Source organism: Oncorhynchus masou, chromosome 3 (genome assembly GCF_036934945.1).
Source record: "Oncorhynchus masou masou isolate Uvic2021 chromosome 3, UVic_Omas_1.1, whole genome shotgun sequence".
In the NCBI taxonomy this organism is placed as follows: domain Eukaryota; kingdom Metazoa; phylum Chordata; class Actinopteri; order Salmoniformes; family Salmonidae; genus Oncorhynchus; species Oncorhynchus masou.
Genome location: NC_088214.1, coordinates 49532559 through 49549031, shown reverse-complemented (window position 1 = coordinate 49549031; position 16473 = coordinate 49532559). Strand labels below are relative to the sequence as shown.

General features: G+C 40.8%; 1 protein-coding gene across 1 annotated transcript in view; it reads left to right on the top strand.

Annotated features, from left to right (window-relative positions):
• The window catches only part of LOC135518350 (cadherin-7-like), a 113046-nt gene that overhangs the window by 79171 nt on the left and 17402 nt on the right, over positions 1–16473 (top strand). The window contains exons 9-10 of the mRNA XM_064943468.1: positions 10088–10205; positions 10451–10702. Of these exons, the coding sequence (XP_064799540.1) occupies positions 10088–10205; positions 10451–10702 (370 nt within the window). The remainder of the gene's footprint in view (positions 1–10087; positions 10206–10450; positions 10703–16473) is intronic.

The following is a 16473-nucleotide window of genomic DNA, read 5'->3' as shown; positions in this document are numbered from 1 at the left end:
TTGTGTTTAACATGACTTTTGAATGACCACCCCACCTCTGTACCCCACACATTCAATTATCTGTAAGGTCCCTCCATCAAACACTGAATTTGAAACACAGATTCAACCACAAAGACCAGGGAGGGTTTCCAATGCCTCACAAAGAAGGGCACCTATTGATAGATTGGTTAAACATTCAACAGTAGACATTGAAAATCCCAAGGATTTCACCATGAGGCCAAAAGTGACTTTAAAACAGTTTATTGGCTGTGATAGAATAAAACTGAGGATGGATCAACAACATTGTAGTTACTCCCCAATATTAACCTAAATGACAGAGTGAAAAGAAGGAACTTATACAGAATAAAAATATTCCAAAACATGCAAATGTGGCAAAAAAAAATTACTTTATGTCCCAAATACAAAGCTTTTGGGGAAAATCCAACACTACACGTCACTGACTACCATTCTTCATATTTTCAATCATGGTGGTATCTGAATCATGTTATGGGTATGCTTGTCATCGGCAAAGAATAGGGAATTTTATTTTGGATAAAAAGAAACAGAAATAGAGCTAAGCACAGGCAAAATCCTAGAGGAAAACCTGGTTCAGTCTGCTTTCCAACAGACATTGGGCGACAAATTCGCCTTTCAGCAGGACAATAACCTAAAACACTTGGCCAAATGTACACTGGAGTTGCTTAACAAGATGACATTGAATGTTCTTGAGTGGCCTAGTAATAGTTTTGACTTAAATCAGCTTGAAAGCCTGATGGGCCGGCTGAGGCATGGGCGCTCGACAAGCTGGCTGGAGCGCAGAAGCTCGACTATCCGGCAGAGGCGTGGGAGCCTGAGGAGCCGGCTGAGGCATGGGAGCCTGAGGAGCCGGCTGAGGCGTGGGAGCCTGAGGAGCCGGCTGAGGCGTGGGAGCCTGAGGAGCCGGCTGAGGCGTGGGTGCCTGAGGAGCCGGCTGAGGCGTGGGAGCCTGAGGAGCCGGCTGAGGCGTGGGAGCCTGAGGAGCCGGCTGAGGCGTGGGAGCCGGCTGAGGCGTGGGAGCCTGACGATCCCGCTGAGGCGTGGGAGCCTGACGATCCCGCTGAGGCGTGGGAGCCTGACGATCCCGCTGAGGCATGGGGGAGGCCGATGAACTGGCTGAGGCATGTCGTGTGATGGGCGCCTGCCGAACCAACCGAGGCAAGAAAACCTCTCATGCCAGCTAAGGCGTGGAAGCTCGACAAGCCACCTGAGGCAAAGCTGGAGCAGGCGTGACAGTAATGATGTTGGATACAGTGGGACTTTTTGTAAAAAGGCTCTACAAATGAAAACATAGCAATGTATCAACGTGACATCAAAGAGGGCCTACCAACTTTCTTGAAGAGAATGCTGTGATGAGTACTAAAATAGGAATAGGAACGCCAACTGAATAATCTGCTTTCTACTATTTAGAGAGAAGCAGAACTTATTTCTATTGAAGAAGCCAATTTTTATTCTCAGCTTCTTAACTAACTCATCAATATGCTTTTTAAAAAGACAGCTTTTCATCTTTCCAGATGCCAGTTATTTGTAAGCAGGGACAGGATCACTATGGACCCCATCCAGATGTACATACAGTGCATTCAGACAGTATTCAGACCACTTCACTTTGTCCACTGTTTGTTACGTTACAGCCTTATTCTAAAATGGACTAAATAAAACGTTTTCCTCATCAATCTATACCCAATACCCCATAATGACAAAGCAAAAACAGACATTTTTAGACATTTTTGTACATATATTAAAAATTAAAAACATACCTTCTTTACATAAGTATTCAGACCTTTGCTGTGAGACTTGAAATTGAGCTTAGGTGCATCTTGTTTCCAGTGCTCATCCTTGATGTTTCTACAACTTGATTGGAGTCCGTCTGTGGTAAATTCAATCGATTGGACATGATATGGAAAGGCACATGCCTGTCTACATAAGATGTCAAGACGTTGACAAGGTTATAATTTTTTTTAAATTAAAATAATAATTGTTGTCCTTCAAACTTTGCTTTCGCCAAGTTGGATTGGCTTGATGGGCACTTCTTACGTACCATACGGTCAAGCTGCTCCCACAACAGCTCAGTAGGGTTGAGACTGTGCTGGCCACTCCATTATAGACAGAATACCAGCTGACTGCTTCTTCCCTAAATAGTTCTTGCATAGTTTGGAGCTGTGCTTTGGTTCATTGTCCTGTTGTAGGAGAAAATTGGCTCCAATTATGCGCCGTCCACAGGGTATGGCATGGCGTTGCAAAATGGAGTGATAGCCTTCCTTCTTCAAGATCCCTTTTACCCTGTACAGATCTCCCACATTAACACCACCAAAGCACCCCCAGGTGCTCACATTGCCTCCACCATGCTTGACAGATGGTGTCAAAAGCACTCCTCCAGCATATTTACATTTTTTTCTGCGGTTCATAGCGGTTCTTCTTTGTGATCCGAACACCTTAAACGTCGTCTGTCCATAACACTTTTTCCAATCTACTAGCTGTGTTCTTTTGCTCATCTTAATATTTTATTTTTATTGGCCACTTCACAACTCTGCCTAATAATCTATTTTACACGAGAGACCTGGCCAAAATAGCAACACACAAAGTTGCAGACACATTTACAACATAAAACACAAAGCACTACAGTTACTGACATAAATGTACAAATTGAACAGCAATATTGTTTGGGAAAGTGTGGTGTAACTAGGGGTCAAAACTTTCACATTTCAGGACCTTTCGACGCTCTTTCCAATCGGAAGGGGCAGAGAAATTGAAAACTTTTTTCCTAGCTCTGTACGAGACATAAGCATATATTATATTCTTCACCCATTCAAGCTCATGCAATTTACCCAAAAAGGACCCTTGACTGAAAAGATGTCCCATGGTTACTGTTATTATAAGTACAGTGCCTCTTCAGAAAGTGTTCATACCATGTCATACATTATATTCCACATTTTGTTGTGTTTCAGACTGAATTCAAAATGTATTAAATATATGTTTTCTCTAACCCATCTACACACAATACCCCATAATGACAAAGAGAAAAAACATGTTTTTAGAAATGTTTGCTAATTTATTGATAATGAAATACAGAAATATCTCATCTCATTTACATATATATTCACACCCTTGAGTCAATACATTGTTAGAATACGTTAGAATCACCTTTGGCGACGATTAAAGCTGTGAGTCTTTCTGTGTAAGTCTTTAAGGTGGCCCATGTACTCCCCATTCACAAAGGTGATGACCCTTGTCACCTAAATAATTATCAGCCTATTTCTAAAATCTCTTGACTTGCTAAAATATTAGAAACCTTGATGAATTCTTAGCGAACACCTTTCTTATCTTTGAAATGTATTCTAAATGTACAGTACCAGCCAACATTTCGGGACACATCTACTCATTTCAGGAATTTTCTTTATTTTTACTATTTTCTACATTGTAGTGAAGACATCAAAACTGTGAAATAACACATATGGAATCATGTAGTAACCACAAAAGTGTTAAACAAATCTGAATATATTTTATATTTGCGACTTTTCAAAAAGCCACCCTTTGCCTTGATGACAACTTTGCACACTCTTGGCATCCTCTGCATTGACACATTGGACAACAGGCCCTTTGAATTGACACACTGAACTCTATCTGAGAAGTAGTTGGTGAACCAGGCGAGGCCGTCATGAGAGAAACCAAGGCTGTTGAGTCTGCCGAGAAGAATATGGTGATTGACAGAGTCGAAAGCCTTGGCCAGGTCGATGAAGACGGTTGCACAGTACAGTCTTTTATCGATGGTGGTTGGAATGGGGAATGGGCCAAAATTCACCCAACTTATTGTGGGAAACTTGTGGAAGGCTGCCTGATACGTTTGACCCAAGTTAAACAACTTAAAGGCAATGCTCCCAAATACTAATTGAGTGTATGTAAACTTCTGACCCATTTGGGAAAGTAAAGAAATAAAGAAAAGCTGAAATTAATCATTCTCTCTCCTATTATTCTGACATTTTGACTCTTTTCTCAGAATATATCAATGATGTCGCTCTTGCTGATGCTGATTCTCTGATCCACCTCTACGCAGGCGACACCATTCTGTATACATCTGGCCCTTCTTTGGACACTGTACTAACAAACCTCCAAACAAGCTTCCACGCCATACAACACTCCTTCCATGGCCTCCAACTGCTTTTAAATGCTCTTCAACCGATTTTCTCCCGCACCCTCCCGTCCGACTAGCATCACTACTCTGGGCGGTTCTGACTTAGAATATGTGGATAACTACAAATACCTAGGTGTCTGGTTAGACTGTAAACTCTCCTTCCAGACTCACATTAAGCATCCCCAATCCAAAATTAGATCTAGAATCAGCTTCCTATTTTGCAACAAAGCCTCCTTCACTCATCCTGCCAAACATACCCTCGTAAAACTGAGTATCCTACCGATCCTTGACTTTGGTGATGTCAGTTACAAAATAGCCTCCAACGCTCAGCAAACTGGATGTCGTCTATCACAGTGCCATCCGTTTTGTTACCAAAGCCCCATATACTACCCACCACTGCGACCCACCACTACATATTTGTAGCCAAACCCACTGTCTCCATGTCATCTATAAGTCTTTGCTAGGTAAAGCCCTGCCTTATCTCAGCTTACTGGTCACCATAGCAACACCCACCTTAAGCACACGCTCCAGCAAGTATATTTCACTGGTCATCCCCAAAGCCAACACTTCTTTTGGCTGCCTTTCCTTACAGTTCTCTGCTGCCAATGACTGGAACGTATTGCAAAAATCACTGAAGTTAGTCTTATATCGCCCTCTCTAACTTTAGCATCAGCTGTCAGAGCAGCTTACCGATCACTGTACCTGTACACAGCCAATCTGTAAATAGCACACCCAACTACCTCATCCCGATATTGTTATTTATCTTCTTGCTCTTTTGCACCCTAGTACAGTATCTCTACTTGCACATCGTCATCTGCACATCTATCACTCCAGTGTTAGTGCTAAATTGTAATTGTAATTATTTCGCCACTATTGTCTATTTATTGCCTTACCTGCTTGCTTCATTTGCACACACTGTATACAGATTTTTCTATTGTGTTATTGACTGTACATTTGTTTATCCCATTTGTAACTCTGTGTTGTTTTTGTCGCACTGCTTTGCTTTATCTTGGCCAGGTCGCAGTTGTAAATGGGAACTTGTTCTCAACTGGCTTAAATTAAGTTGAAATAAAATTAATTAATTAATTTCACATTCTTAAAATAAAGTGTTGATCCTAACTGACCTAAAACAGGGAATTTTTACTAGGATTAAATGTCAAGAATTGTGAAAACTGAGTTGAAATGTATTTGGCTGAGGTGTATGTAAACGTCCGACTTCAACTTATCTCACCTCATTTGCTCACATCGTATATAGACTTGTTTATACTGTATTATTGACTGTATGTTTGTTTTACTCCATGTGTAACTCTGTGTCGTTGTGTGTGTCGAACTGCTTTGCTTTATCTTGGCCAGGTCGCAATTGTAAATGAGAACTTGTTCTCAACTTGCCCACCTGGTTAAATAAAGGTGAAATAAATAAATAAATAAAAAACTGTAATTCCTTAATAAATAAAACACTAAATCCATCCAGATAATCATGTAGGTTCAACGTTAAAGCCTCGCATGGACAAGGCAGCATATTTTGGGATGTACATCAATTTATCCCAAAAATATACTGTTGTTGCTGTATTTATAGAGGTGTGCTCACATGTTCTGCAAGGTTCTATTTTGGGCCCACTGTTGTTCATTTTGTATATCAACAACATTGGGGATCTTATTGAAACAGAGGATGTTCATTTTTATGCAGATGATACTATTCTTTATTCAAGTGGCAATAGTTTATCTTTGGATTTTGAAAATGCCCAAAGAGCATTTACCATCATACAACAGAATATGTATGATTTAAAGCTGATTCTAAATTCGCTTAAAACAAAATGCATGGTATTTTCAAATGCCAGGCATGTTACAAATCATGTCATTGCTGCATTGGCTGGACATACTATAGAGCAAGTTAAAGTGTACAAATATTTGGGTGTGTGGGTTGATGATAAGCTGAGCTTCACTGTGCATGTAGAGAACTTGATAAGGAAGCTCAAGCTGAAAATTTTATTACCGGCATAAGGCTTGTTTTTCTTTCAAGGCCGGGAAGGCGCTGGTATGATGTACATTACTGTCGGTTTTAGATTGTAGTGATGTTATATATATGCAGGCCTCAGCCACTACCCTGAGAGCACTTGATTCAGTGTATCATGCAGCCCTCAGGTTCATTACAAATCAGAAACGTCTAACACATCATTGTGATCTCTACAGCGCTGTTGGCTGGTCGTCATTGACCTTGCGTAGGCTTAAACACTGGTTTACACTGATTTATAAGGCCATATTGGGTAAAATGCCATTTTATCTCTGTTCTTTTTCAGTCAGGTCAGTAAATAAATATAAATTACGGTCCCATTCTGATTTGCTTCTAACAGTACACAAATTAGAACAGGTCATGGTAGAAATAGTTTTAGTTATTTAGCACCGTGGTCCTGGAATTCTCTCCTGAACATTTTAAAATGTGATGATCTAGTTTGGTTGGTGGAGTTTAAATATTTGACCGATGTATATATCATAGAAGAGTGTAATTGTTTTTAGGCCAGCTGTTTTTAGTCAAGATGTTTGTGTTTTTAATGTAATATGTAATTGTTGTACTGTATGTGTGTTTAATGTTGTGTTAGTGTATGTAAGTTGTTTTGTCTGAAACATTGTTCCCCCTGCTGCTATTGGACCAGGTCTCTCTTGAAAAAGAGACATTATCTCAATGAGAAGAAACCTGTATATATAAAGGTAAAATGTATATATATATTTTTTAGATTCACTCCCAGTGTGTCCCAAATGGCAACCTTTTCATTATATAGTGCACTACTTTTAACCAGGGCCCATAGGGCTGTGGTCAAAAGTTGTGCACTATATAGGGAATAGGGTGCCATTTGGAATGCTACCCCTGTTGGCAGGTTGTTCAATTTCCAGTTTCCAGGAGATTTTCTGGCAGATAGAGTTTGTGCTGACTCTGGCTCCTCGCGAGGGCAGGGATCGGCATGGCCGGTGTTTAACCCAGCCAAAGCTAGGGGGATTAGACCACTGCAGAGCGTCAGACCGAGTGAATCTTCTTATAGCGCAACCTGATGGGCCTACACTGATAATCATCTTTTAAACACAGCACTTTTAAATGGTGTGCGTTTTTTTAGTGTGTGTAATAATTCGTAAGCCAGCCCGGGGATGGCTCTTCCACTTTAATGCTTTGTAAACTGTCCTAGCTAAACAATGTGTGTGTTTGTGTCTGTGTGTGTGTCTGTGTGTGCAGTATTAGTTCATTGGCTTAAACCCACACTTCCTCATGTCCATTTGGTTTGGAACTGATATTTGGACCCCCTATGATGATGTTTTTGAGACATAATTCATATCACCACCCTGAACTCTGTAGTCTATTTGTTGTGCTGCAGCTGACATAGCTACAATACGCACAACATGTATTGTGTCATATTATACAAAGTATATCAGGTTCTGCTTAGAATATATCAACCTGACAAATAAATACTCATCTAACACAATTATTATTTGAGTTGAAAGGGTCTATTATCATGTTGGTTTGAAGATAATGCTGACTACAGGCAGTTCAATGGGGATTGTGTTGGCGGTGGAACGGTCACCAAATTGTGTTGATTTTCCTTGCCTGTTTTTTAGAAAATATCTCTCACTTCCACTATACGTTGTCTTCCAAGTCCCAACCCTATAGAGTGTGGTACTGCCTTCCCTCTCAAAGCATGACCTATATGACCTGAAATATTGTCATGTCAAATTGTATAGCTTGTGATCTATATGGCTCTATCTCTAGGTGATATTTTTTTTTAACTTAGTGCTGCTCCAACATGGTGTCCATAATAGGACAGCCTCAGTCTCAGCAGGACTTTTAAACAATAAAAAAAAACTAAAGCAAAAATCACTGAAGCTGGAGACATATCTCCCTCTCTAACTTTAAGCATCAGCTGTCAGAGCAGCTTACCCATCACTGTACCTGTACAGTCGTGGCCAAAAGTTTTGAGAATGACAATATTAATTTTCACAAAGTTTGCTGCTTCAGTGTCTTTAGATATTTTTGTCAGATGTTACTATGGAATACTGAAGTATAATTACAAGCATTTCATAAGTGTCAAAGGCTTTTATTGACAATGACATGAAGTTGATGCAAAGAGTCAATATTTGCAGTGTTGGCCCTTCTTTTTCAAGACCTCTGCAACCCGCCCTGGCATGCTGTCAATTATCTTCTGGGCCACATCCTGAATGATTGCAGCCCATTCTTACATAATCAATGCTTGTAGTTTGTCAGAATTTGTTGGTTTTTCTTTGTCCACCCACCTCTTGAGGATTGACCACAAGTCCTCAATGGGATTAAAGTCTGGACCCAAAATATCGATGTTTGGTTCTCCGAGCCACTTAGTTATCACTTTTGCCTTATGGCAAGGTGCTCCATCATGCTGGAAAAGGCATTGTTCGTCACTAAACTGTTCCTGGATGGTTAGGAGAAGTTGCTCTCGAAAGATGTGTTGGTACCATTCTTTATTCATGGCTGTGATCTTTGGCAAAAGTGTGAGTGAGCCCACTCCCTTAGCTGAGAAGCAACCCCACACATGAATGGTCTCAGGATGCTTTACTGTTGGCATGACACAGGACTGATGATAGCGCTCACCTTGTCTTCTCCGGACAAGCTTTTTTCCGGATGCACCAAACAATCGGAAAGGGGATTCATCAGAGAAAATTACTTTACCCCAGTCCTCAGCAGTCCAATCCCTGTACCTTTTGCAGAATATCAGTCTGTCCCTGTTGTTTTTCCTGGAGAGAAGTGGCTTCTTTGCTGCCCTTCTTGACACCAGGTCATCCTCCAAAAGTCTTTGCCTCACTGTGCGAGCAGATGCACTCACACCTGCCTGCTGCCATTCCTGAGAAGCTCTATACTGGTGGTGCCCCGATCCCACAGCTGAATCAACTTGAGGAGACGGTCCTGGCACTTGCTGGACTTTCTTGGGCACCCTGAAGCCTTCTTCACAACAATTTAACCACTCTCCTTGAAGTTCTTGATGATCCGATAAATGGTTGCTTTAGGTGCAATCTTACTGGCAGTAATATCCTTGCCTCTTTTTGTGCAAATCAATGATGACGGCACAGGTAACCATGTTTGACAGAGGAAGAACAATGATTCCAAGCACCACCCTCCTCTTGAAGCTTTCAGTCTGTTATTCAACTCAATCAGCATGACAGAATAGTCTCCAGCCCTCGTCAACACTTACAACTGTGTTAATGAGAGAATCACTGACATGATGTCAGCTGGTCCTTTTGTGGCAGGGCTGAAAATGCAGTGGAAATGTTTTTGGGGGGATTCCGTTTTTTTTAATGGCTTAGAGGGACTTTGCAATGACTTGCAATTAATCTGATCACTCTTCATAACATTCTGGAGTATATGCAAATTGCCATCATACAAACTGAGGCAACCGACTTTGTGAAAATGTATATTTGTGTCATTCTCAAAACGTTTGGCCACGACTGTACACAGCCAATCTGTAAATAGCACACCCAACTACCTCATCCCGATATTGTTATTTAACTTCTTGCTCTTTTGCACCCTAGTACAGTATCTCTACTTGCTCATCATCTGGATATCTATCACTCCAGTGTTAATGCTAAATTGTAAATATTTCACCCCGTGGCCTATTTATTGCCTTACTTCCCTAGTCTTCTACATTTGCACACACTGTACATAAATGTTCTATTGATATTGACTGTACGTTTGTTTATGTGTAACTCTGTGTTGTTGTTTTTGTCGCACTGCTTTGCTTTATCTTGGCCAGGTCACAGTTTTAAATGAGAACTTGTTCTCAACTGGCCTACCTGGTTAAATAAAGTGAAATAATTCATATTTTTTTAAAGACTGACTCTGTCTTAATATCGACACTATACTCTAGAATACAAGACAAATTCCTATATCTGATCTGACCTGAACTGTAACCTTTGGTCCTCTGTCCCCTGCAGGTCATTGAGACCATCAGCGCAATGGACAGAGACGAACCTCAGAGTGGACACCGCTTCTTCTTCTCCCTCACTGCAGAGGCTGCTGGGAACCTCAACTTCACCCTGAGAGACAACAAAGGTAAAGGCCAGACACAGTCATATTTGGCCAACGAAATGTGCATAGTTGGCAGCAGGACAACCTAGAAGCCAGGCAGGAGAAGCTCCACAACACCATAATGGTTTCCTAGCCCTGGTATGGATATTTTCCATTATCCAAACATTATATCAGAGCTAACTGTCATCATGATTAGTTGGAATCCACCAAGTATTACTATCTGAACACAATTTGATCATTATATTGCTGCTATGCCTTCCTCCTCACAGACAACACCGCCTCTGTGCTGACCATGCGAGGGGGTTTCCAGCGTCACGACCAGACTATGTACCGCCTCCCTGTCCTCATCATGGATGGCGGGAGCCCTGCCCTCAGCAGCACCAACACCCTGTCCATTCGGGTGTGCGACTGTGACCACGATGGAGCTCCCCAGTCATGTGGAAGTGAAGCCTCCATGCTCTCAGCAGGCCTCAGCACTGGGGCCCTCATCGCCATCCTGGCTTGCATCCTCACACTTCTAGGTATGAGGCAGCCATTATAACATCAGAAAAACATCAGTGCCCCATCAGGCCTGTAAGCTGCATTTGTGTGGCACCCAGACTGACATTTCATATCTAATAACAGTACAAGATTCTAAGTTGTTTTATCAAAGTCACGAGATGCCAGGCTTTCACATTTATGGAATGCCCATCTGGGGAAATAAAATATCTGTTTTGATATTTTAATACAGGAGTCAAACAGTGTTCATGTACCTTTTCACGTTACACTAGTTAATCCCAAGATGTCCTTCAAACATTGGTATGTCGTACAAACACAATATTGGTGGTGAATATCATGTAGTGTGTTGAATAATAGCGTGGGCTTTGGGAGAGGATGACTTGTTACCATGGCAATCGTTTTGACAACACTGTGGTGCGACGTAACTCTAACACCAGAACTATATTAGATGCACATGATGCAATTGTGATCCTGCTGTATTGTAAGCGTTCGAAACTTGAAGTAGCTCCGTATTAACCTCTTGCGACAAGCAAACCCGTATCCGGGAGCGTAATCATAGCCTCAAATGCATTAGCATAACGCAGCGGACATAAATACGCAAAAGAAATCGCAAATGAAATGAAATAAATATATTCAAACACAAGCTTAGCCTTTTGTTAACCTCTTGAGCATATAGAGACGCTAGCGTCTCTCCTGGCCAATAGCCTGGGAAATGCAGAGCACTAAATTCAAATAGTACGAGATAAAACTCAAACTTTCATTAAATCACACATGCAGGGTACTCAATACTCAACACTCGTTGTGAATCCAGCCAACATGTCAGATTTTAAAAATGCTTTTCGGCGAAAGCATGAGAAGCTATTGTCTGATAGCATGCACCCCACCGAAACACATGAACGCGACATAAACAAAAGAATTAGCATAGCCGGCACTACACAAAACTCTGAAATAAAATATAAAACATGCATTACCTTTGACGAGCTTCTTTGTTGGCACTCCAATATGTCCCATAAACATCACAATTGGTTCTTTTTTTATTTATTAATTCCGTCCATGTATACCCAAAATGTCCATTTATAAAGCCCGTCTGATTCAGGAAAAAACAGCTTTCCAAAACACAACGTCATTACAAAAAATGTAAAAAGTTGCCTATAAACTTTGCCAAAATACTTCAAACTACTTTTGTAATCCAACTTTAGGTATTTGTAAACGTTAATAATCGATCAAATTGATGACGGGGCGATCTGTATTCAATAGCAGCAAGTCAACAAATCATGGACAATTTTCTCTCTTTCATAACTTTCCACAGTGTAACCTCTGACAGGAAGTGCCTATTCTTCATTTCACCAAAGATTAACTTCAACCCAATTCCCAAGACTGGCGACATCGTGTGGAAGCTGTAGGAACTGTAAACTGGGCGCTATCTAATTTCCCTTGACATAGACAATACAGGGAACTGGCGGAGGGATTTTTTCTGAACCGTTTTTCCTTGGGGGTTTGCCTGCTACACACGTTCTGTTATTGTCACAGCCATGATTTATTAACCAGTTTTATAACCTTCAGAGTGTTTTCTATCCACACATACTAATCATATGCATATACTATATTCCTGGCATGAGTAGCAGGACGTTGAAATTTTGCACGCTTTTTATCAAAAAGTTGAAAAAATTCACCCTAAACCTTAAGAGGATTTATAATTATTAACAACACTGTCATCTCAGATTTTCAAAACATGCATTACAGCCAACGCTAGACAAGCATTTGTGTAAGTTTATCATGGCATAATGCTATGCTAGGCTCTGGTGGCAGCAGGCAACATTTTCACGAAAATAAGAAAAGCAACCAAATTAAATCATTTACCTTTGAAGAACTTCAGATGCTTTCACTCAGGAGACTCCCATGTAGATAGCAAAAATGGTGTTATTTTTTACCTTTACTTTACTAGGCAAGTCAGTTAAGAACAAATTCTTATTTTCAATGACGGCCTAGGAACAGTGGGTTTAACTGCCTGTTCAGGGGCAGAACGACAGATTTTGTACCTTGTCAGCTCTGGGATTTGAACTTGCAACCTTTCGGTTACTAGTCCAATGCTCTAACCACTAGGCTACACTGCCACAAAAATGTTTTTGTAGGCGAAATAGCTCCCGTTTCTTCATCATGCTTGGCTGAGAAATCAACCGGAAAATGCTGCATCTATAACGCCAAACTTTTTTCAAAATTTGCTCCATAATATCGACAGAAAAACGGCAAACGTTGTTTGGGATCCATCCTCAAGGTGTTTTTAACATATATATTCGATAATATATCCGTCGAGGCAATTGGTTTGTCATAAGAAGCGATTGGAAAAATGGCTACCTCAGTATTTTACGCAAGATTTTCTGCCGGAGACACCATGTGACCACATGCTATATATGGTCCCTTAAAGCCATTCTTCAATGGAAATGCCTACAAAGACGTCACAATGCTGTAGACACCTTGGGGAATACGTGGAAAACGTAAGATCATTCGTAGCTCATTCACAGCCATATAAGGAGTCATTGGCATGAGGCGGTTTCAAAAAATGTGGCACTTCCTGGTTGGATTTTTATCTGGGTTTCGCCTGTAACACTCACAGACAATATCTTTACTGTCAATAATAATTTGCAAGCACATTTTAATCGACCACACAATGGCGCTGTATTGGTCACATATTTATATCTCTTTCATCTGCTTGACTCAGCATGATGAAATTTGGCATCCACACTCAAGGATGTGAGTGTAGTTAACTTCTTTGGTGACATGGTGTTGTTAGACATGGAAAAACATTCATGCAAGCTTATTGGAGTATAGTGGCAATATTTTTCCAGCTAGAGTTTTGGGAAAAACATTGTTTAGAAGACATGCATCTATCGATGCTATATACCGACTTTGGTGTTGACCGGTCCAGCGGTTCTAGAAATGTTTTTAAATAGTCAACATACATTAAAAGCATATTGCATAATCTGTTCGATTTTGAGTTCTGATATTTGGTAAGTGTGGTAAAGACTACAGAAGCAGCACATACTAAGATGATGTGTCCAATTTGTCCTGATGGTGGCACTATGGGGCCAAAGCTTGAACATTTACATTTTACATTTAAGTCATTTAGCAGACGCTCTTATCCAGAGCGACTTACAAACCCGGCATGGATGCTTGCAGCTATATTTATTATTGTTATTAGAGAAATATAGCTCTTAAGTGATAAGACCTATAGACACCAAACTTGTTGGGATGGTGTAAGTTGGTGGCCAAATTCATCTGGTTACACATGGTGCAACTCATGGTGGTGATATAAATTGCGGTGGTGTTAAACGGCCAAAAAATGGTGATATAAATAACATTTGACTTAAATCTCATCATTTTACCTAGCGTCTTGGAATTTGGTACGTAGGTTCCTCTCTATCCAGGGAAGAAGTGTGCTTGCAGCTATGTTTAGGTGATCAGAGAAGCTGGTGAAACCCTATTGTTTTTCTTGGCATTCTTTATTACTATACAGAGTTCTTCCTCCAAGGAAAATGACATGCAATAGCAATTGCAATAACATGCAATTGGCATGATGGTAAAGGCTCATGGGCCACACCCTCTCATGCAATGCCATGCCAATTGGCCACAAGGTGGCGCTATAACAAGTGATTGAAAATTGAAAGTTTGAGAGTCCTGAAATGGTATATATAGGTACCTCTAACCACAAGGAAACAATTTGCCTCAAGGATCCATAAAGGTGGTCATGATGGATTTTTCCCCACTTCAAAAAGTGTCAAAAACACTTAAAACGCTACTCCTCCGGCACCGAATTACCAATCTGCACGAAACGTAATATTTGGCCTCTATGGACCAATGTCTTTCAACGCACCATTTTTCAGGCTAGTATGTCAAACAACATGGCCACTATTGACCAATAAACATTCACATGTGCATGGTCTGCACTTAAACACGGATATTTGTATAGAAACAAAACTTGGTACATGTTGCAAACACTGTCAAGACTCAACATATGCAAGACCATTCATATCCATCAAATTGTGATGCTATAACGGGCACATTTTATATCTCTTGATCTGTTTGACCCAGACTGATGAAATGCTCAGGGATGTGAGTCCAGCTAACCTGTAAACTTATTAACAGTTCAGTAAAGTACCTTTTTGTATTTTTGGGGATGAGCCCTGCATAGTTAAGGGGTATTTCCTCCACTGAGATTCTCCCACGTGTTTGATAGTCACACACTGTTGGGAGGTGCCGTGGTCCAACCAAGCTTCTCGTGTATCTTGCAGCTATTAGTAGATATAGTGAGTAAGTGTAGTGTCTTGATGACGTAAGCAGGTAACATGGTGAGAAACGTGTCAAAACTTGTCAAAACATCAGACAATGTCTATGTTCGGGTTTTCCCCATACTATTTTGTTATTTTCAGCCCTCCCTTCTTTACTATCTTACGATCTGCCTCTTCTCATTACCTTCCTAAACCTCTCTTTTGCTGTCTCTTCGTCTATCACGGGCCACTTACACCTAAGGTGTATCTCACAGGTTAGCAATCAACCAACAGATTTCTTTGTGATTTTTGAGATAGATAGAGGCGAGAAACAGGTGGTTTTCCAGTTACCTTAGTCTCCTGTGACAATCAACCTTTAATAATTGTTCTCGACACATGATTGAGTGAAAGGTCTCTTTCAAAGCTGCAGTCGTGTTATTGCTAAGTCCAATTATGTCTTTGCCTAATACAATCTTTGTTAGACAAAATAACTCACACATTTCCTGTTGATAGAGCAAGATATTACAGCTTCATACGGTCGGCGGATCTAGGATCGGCTTTGCCTTTTAGATCATAATGAATGCGTTTATATGGACAAGGGTGATCCTAGATCAGCACTCCTAATATGAGATGTTTTATCAATATGGGCCCTGAGTTTCTCTCTCTGAAGGTCATTATGAATATCGAAAGGTATAGAAGGCATGGATATATTACATTTTTTACATGGTTCAGTGCTGTTTTGCGCAAGGGAAGAAAATGTTACCCATTATGTGTTACACAGCAGCAGGCTGACATTTCTCAATTTCTCCTGTTCTCTCCTGTTGTTGTGGAGGATACATTGTATGGCAGCAGATGCCTTGCATCCTTGTATTTCTTAAGACCTCTCCCACGTCTTATTCAGACACCCAAAGCTTCTCCCTGCATATCTGTGGCACTTGTACTGCATCCCAAATGGCATCCTATTCCCAATGTAGCACCCATAGACCTCTGTACAAGAGTAGTGCACTATGTAGGGTATAGGGTGTCATTTGGGACGAAGGCTAGGATTAGTCCACTACTGCACAGCCTCAAATGAGACGATATTTTGGGCCAACTAAGCCGTTTCCCTTGGGGGTCCTTCCGTCATGGTCGAGGGTGAGGGGCAGATTGATACGTGGAGAGCCAGAAGAGAGAATGTGGACACAGAAAAAGAAAACATTTTAAATAGGGAATTATTAACAACTAATGCACTTTTGACGCTTGAGTCAAACTGGAAGAGAAGAGCAAGGACCCAAACTAAGTTGTACCAAAGGCACTGAAGCAGTGTGTCGTTTCATAGTTTTGTTGTTGTTCGCATTCAAAACAATGGTTTTTGTCCTGATTTGTGCCCCTTTTAATTGCACCAAACTTAGTTGTGTTCACTAGGGCAGAACATCACAACACTTTGCAACGGAAAACAAAAACAAGGTTTCTTATTGGACAAGTTCAGGTAGTAACTCCCGATGCCAAACATGTTCTTACTACTTGACACAGCCCTGTTTTCTGGTCAC